The 5,878-nt window shown below is 26.3% G+C and overlaps 1 protein-coding gene across 1 annotated transcript; it reads right to left on the bottom strand.

Moving 5' to 3' along the window:
* Nucleotides 1-467: 467 nt before the first annotated feature.
* Nucleotides 468-4,750, bottom strand: LOC125860939 (methylesterase 10-like). Its single transcript, XM_049540996.1, has 3 exons — nucleotides 4,304-4,750; nucleotides 2,524-2,661; nucleotides 468-894 (listed from the first exon to the last, which is right to left on the bottom strand). The coding sequence occupies exons 1-3, from the start codon at nucleotides 4,703-4,705 to the stop codon at nucleotides 619-621; spliced, it is 816 nt and encodes a 271-aa protein (XP_049396953.1). The 5' UTR covers nucleotides 4,706-4,750; the 3' UTR covers nucleotides 468-618.
* Nucleotides 4,751-5,878: the final 1,128 nt, after the last annotated feature.

The following is a 5,878-nucleotide window of genomic DNA, read 5'->3' on the forward strand; positions in this document are numbered from 1 at the left end:
TAAATAACATTAGTTTAATTTAATAAATATATTATTAATCATAAGCCTTAATGAGTACGATATCTAACTATCAAGTTATTACTTACTATCACATACGAATTTTATCATAACAATAATTCAGTTTTTTAAAATTCTTTTATAAAAAATCTACATTTATTGATTTGTTTTTCTTCTTCTTCAAAATTCAATATCTTTATTAATAACAGTAAATATAGTTGAACGCTCATATTTTAAAATAACAATAACATTTTTTTCTAAAGAAAAAGAGTAACATTAAATAGATAAGTTTTAAAAATAATTTTTTTTTTTTTAAAAAAAGTTTTAAAAATAAAAGTAGGATGCCATATATATGTTTTTAGCCTATTTTCTAGCTCTTACATATTATTACAATAAATAAGAGCAAGATCACTCTTGGTGTCACTTAGGTATGACTTATGAGGGAGTTAACATAGAAAATATTATACTTAAAACGAATAACAATAACATTTCATAATTTAAATATTAAACAAACAAGACAAAACGAAGGACATATATCGAGACTAAGATATAAGTTTTGAAATTCTTATTTTTATTCTAACATGAATGACCAATCAAATAAATTCACTAGTACTATAATAACTATATCTCAATTATTTCTTGTAGGCATATGGAAAGCTTGTGAGGTTGGGATATCATAACCATATGGCCAGAATTGGCAATAACTTTGACTTGATTTGGAGGACTCTTGTGTATATTATACATTTGAAATTCTTCTTGCATCACTTGATCATCTTGTGTTACAATGTAAACTCTTTTTATTGACCCATATTTTTCTTGTGTCAATAACCCTTCCTTTGACATGTCTTGTATGAAAAACTTTCCTGGTCTTATCAACATTTTTGACAATTCCAAGTCCTAACAAAAATTGATGTCTCATCAAACTTTTTCATTTATGTAAAAACCAAAAAAGAGACAAAATTGTAAAGCAATATTTGATGGAATTTTGGACCTTTAAATTTGGGACCCAAATGAAAATTCTCCTAATGTGAACAGAATATTAATAAATTATCATGAACTCCTTTTGTGTCACTTACATTATTTGTTTTACTATTTTCCCTCCACTTTTAATTATCATGTTCCGCTTTTTAAAAGTCTATTTGACTAATTTTTAAAGTTAAATTAGATTACATTAATTCAATATTTTAAACAAAAAAAATTAGATATTCAAAAACTATACGAAAAGTACTATAAATTACATTTTTTTTGCATATTAATATAATGAAAACATACATCATAAAATGTTATCCAAAGTTCTTATAGTTTGAATCTAAAAAAGGAAATCATGATAATTAAAAGTGAACGTAGGTAGTAATATATATATATATATATTCCATCTGTTAATTTTTGTTTGTTCACTATTTTAAAAGTAGATTTTCAGTTTTATTTGTCACTTATAACATATCAAGATTTTTTATTTTTTTAACATTAATTACTTATTTTCCAAATCATTTTTAAGACATAATATTAGGGATAATATAGTACATTAATAGTCATGTCAATCATTATTTTTTTAATAAACGTGTCAAGTCCAATCATCACAAGTAAAAATAAACAAAAAAAATACTAATTGACATTAGGATCACACTGAATGTGTTGTTATTATTATATCATTAGCGCCTTACAGAAGAAGCCAAATGAGTTAGAATTGCCAACATTATTGGTGATAATGGAGGGTTGATTTTTAGATGGTCATTTAATTATATCATTTTATAAAATCATTTTTTTATTTTATTTTTTAATAAAAAAACTAAAATAACAATTATTAATTGAGTGACTATGAGGAATCAATCATAACACTAAGTAAAAACCATATGTTTTCTAGCGCTAATGCATCATATAATATTGGACATGTTTAAGAGGACACACATACGATCCTGATTGGTGTTTATGCATTTCAATATTAAATTAAAATAGTAAAGTGCATAGGTTAATAGGTATAATTTTATTTTTAAAAAATAGTCATTATTTCTTGATCGAACTCATGTAGCCACTAATGTCATAATCTAGTACCACTAATACCCACTAACCACATGTTCTACAATATTACTATCCCATTTCTTTGCTGTTTAATATATGGAAAACTTCACACTTATAAATAGTGATGTTTCCTTCTTTATGAAAGATGGTAAAAAAAAATTTAAAAAAAAAGAAGAGAAAGAAAAATATTTATCTCAAAAGAAAGAAATTTGATATTGAATGAAGATGTTTTAATGATGGAGCTTCAAACTCTTCAATTAATCTAGATTTATTTGAGTTGTACGATGTTATTGGATTGTTATATTTTAGAGGAGACAAATCAAGAATTATACAATTGGATTGATATAAATTAATCATATCATAAAGATCTTTTTAAAGAGATGATATAGTATGTCTTAGCCTGAATATTTATTATTTTATTTTTTAACTTTAATTTATGATATATTCACCCGCAAATCTTATAATAAAATGTATATTCATATGTTAAAATAAAAAAGGAGCAATAACCTCTGGTTGGCAATGCTTGTAAAGATTAGCTTGCATGTACTGTGGGCCAAAAATAGCACTTGTTGGTGGATTTTCCATTCCTTGATCAAACGTAAATTGGCAATCCATAAGCGACTCCACTGAAGTCCTCCTGAAGTACTGCAAAGTGACCGTATATAAATTGAATAATAATAACATATTCAGTAAAAGGTGTTAAACATTATTATGAGACAAATTGTCACTTCAAAGTTCTGTAGAATTATTATGAAGTTAGAATTTTCAATAATTTAGTGGATATTGTACGAAATACATTTGTAACATTTAAAAGAAATATCACCCAGATAAAATTTCCAAAGAGATTAACTATTAGTCAGCAAAAAATCATAGCATGGGAGACATTTAATCATTTTGCTGTCACAAGCTAGCTAATCGTATAAAATCATAGCATGGGGGGACATCTAATCATTTTGCTGCCACAAGCTAGCTAATCGTATGAAGAATAAAGCATAAACATTTCTACTAGTGTTAGAATTTTCTGAAAGGTAACTATACCAGTTTCATACATAAATTTATATAGAATTTTCGAAAACAAATTTCTTTCATGAAAAAGAAAATAATTACTACCTTTGAGATCTGATCATTTACTATTGCCCAAACTATAGTGGACTGAATCTCTATGAGTAGGATCAAATCTTATTTCATGATATTTACTTCAATCTTTTTCTAATCTAATCAATTGAGCATTAAAAATTAATCAAATTAACTCTCAAAAAATAGAAAGCAGAAATTAAAGCGAAAAGTATAACACAAAATTGAGATAGATAGAGTACTTTGTTCTTTTCCTTTTTTGATGAAAATTGAATTCAAGTGGATTGCAGAAATTACCTCATGAATAAGAAGAGCTAAAAGCTAAAAGCTAAAAGTCAAAAGTTGATCATAAATCAACTCTCAAAAAGCAAAAAGTATCATATAAATTGAGACGAACTATAAAAAGTACCACATAAATTAAGATAGAGAGACGAAGTACTTTTTTGTGATGGGATGATATGAAATTTGAACTCTTAAATGTACATGGCTAGAAGGGCAACACACTTTAGGATGTGGATGAGCTATTATCATCCAGCTCCCTAACTTAAAGCGCTATCAAGTTTGGACAACAAAAAATCATAGCAGCATGGGGGGACATCTAATCATTTTGCTGCCACAGGCTAGCTAATCGTATGAAGAATAAAGCATAAACATTTTTACTAGTGTTAGAATTTTCTGAAAGGTAACTATCCCAGTTTCATACATAAATTTATGTAGAATCTTTGAAAATAAATTTCTTTCATGAAAAAGAAAATATTTACTAGCTTTGGGATCTGATCATTTACTGTTTACCCAAGACTTTAGTGGACTGAATCTCTATAAATAGGATCAAATCTTATTCTATGATATTTACTTCAATCTTATTTTTATCTAATCAATTTATCATTAAAAATTAGTCAAATTAACTTTCAAAAAGCAAAAAGCAGAAAGCAAAAAGTATGACACAAAATTGAGATAGATAGAGTACTTTTTTCTTTTCCTTTTTGTAATGAAAATTGAACTCAAATGGATTGCAGAAATTACCGCATGAATAGAAGAACTAAAAGCAAAAAGTCATAAGTTGATCATAAATCAACTCTCAAAAAACAAAAAGTACTATATAAACTGAAACAAACAGCAAAAAATATCACATAAATTAAGATAGCCAAACGAAATACTTTTTTGTTATGGCATCATATGAAAATTGAACTCTTAGAATGTATGAAGAAATTACCTCAAGAATAAGTAGAGCAGGTGGATCCACATGATTAGGCATATAAGCAGAGATGAAAATTCCTGTTGAGATTTTGTGTGGAAAAGCTTCCATAGCAAGAGAAATACAAAGACCACCATAACTATGACCAACCAAAACAACCTTTTCATCATTAGACAAAGAGATCATAAAATCCATCAAAGGTTGAACATAATCAAATATTGAATCAATTTCATTCAATTGTTTCATATTAATTCCAGAACCACCAAGGTCTAAAGCAGTCACTTTATGACCACATTTTTCCAATGAATTGATAATTTTGTACCAACACCAAGCACCATGACAAAATCCATGAACTAGAACAAAATGCTTCTTTGGAATTTTCTCCATATTAAAACTTTTAATTTCTCCAATTTTCTCCATATTATTATTGTGTAGATAAATGCTACTTAAAAGATAGCCACATTTCTATTTTTTGTTCTTTTCCTATCTCTATTATATAGTTTTTTTTTACTCTTGCTAATCACGTGTTGGGTCAAATTAGTAAAAAGTCTTGTCTAGAATTTCACATTTGAAATTAATAGTCATTGCATCTAATTAATTTTTTAAAAAAAATTGATTAGCTTGAGAAGAAAATAGCAGTTAAATAAATATTTCATTATATATTATCTTAGGAAGAAGTACACCGTGGGTACTTTATTATTTGGTATCAGCCTCTATCTTAAGAAGAAGTACACCGTGGGTACTTCATTATTTGGTATGAGCTTTGCTTTACATTTATGACCTCTGACTTTGAATGTGCATAAGTAATATTTTAACTTGTATAAAATTGAACAATTAGATACATGAATCTTACGTGACATAATACATATAGGACATTACATATAACGAAAATTGTCATGCATGTATGACATGTGTGTTTATTTGTTCAACTTTATATAAATTTAAGTGTCTACTTGTTCACATCCAAAGTTTGATATACGTAAATGTGAGTTAAAACCAAGTTAAAGGGCATATTTATATATTAATTCTTATTATTTTTAAAGAAAAAAATTTAATAACCCCTCAGCTTTATAATTTAGAGTTGATATACCACTCGTTACAAAAATGCCTCACATATACTCATAACGTTACATAAATGGCCCACATATACTCCTAACGTTACAAAAATGGCTCACATATACTCCTAACGTTACAAAAATGGCTCACATATCCCCTATCATTACAAAAAATGACTCACATATTCCCTTACTGTTACAAAAGTGAAAAAAATAATGTTAAATTTATTTTATTTTTTTTTAAAAAAAAATGTATTTTGACCTTTCACACAGATTATTTTTTGACTTCTTTGATTATTATTATTTGAATTTTTTTTTATTATTCTTTAATGAAAAATAGTGGAACAAAATAAAAGAAGTGTGAATGGAAAAAACTATTAAAAAGTTAAAAAGAATTAAAATTAATTTTTTTGTGGCTATATGAATTTTATTTTTGTATCTATAAAAAAATGTTATGGCATCTACAATAAATTTTACAATAAAATAAGTGAAAAAAGTAAATTTGACCATCAAAATAATAAATTCAAATTAATCGATG

The sequence above is a fragment of the Solanum stenotomum genome, chromosome 3, assembly GCF_019186545.1.
Source record: "Solanum stenotomum isolate F172 chromosome 3, ASM1918654v1, whole genome shotgun sequence".
Classification (NCBI taxonomy): Eukaryota; Viridiplantae; Streptophyta; class Magnoliopsida; order Solanales; family Solanaceae; genus Solanum; species Solanum stenotomum.

Bases quoted from the DNA above. Each gene is read 5' to 3' on its own strand.
- LOC125860939 (XM_049540996.1), bottom strand. From the start codon at position 4,705: ATGGAGAAAATTGGAGAAATTAAAAGTTTTAATATGGAGAAAATTCCA. The intron at 2,662-4,303 runs GTAATTTCTTCA...GTCACTTTGCAG, and splicing joins CTGCTCTACTTATTCTTGAG to TACTTCAGGAGGACTTCAGT. The intron at 895-2,523 runs GTTATTGCTCCT...AATTTTTGTTAG, and splicing joins ACAAGCATTGCCAACCAGAG to GACTTGGAATTGTCAAAAAT.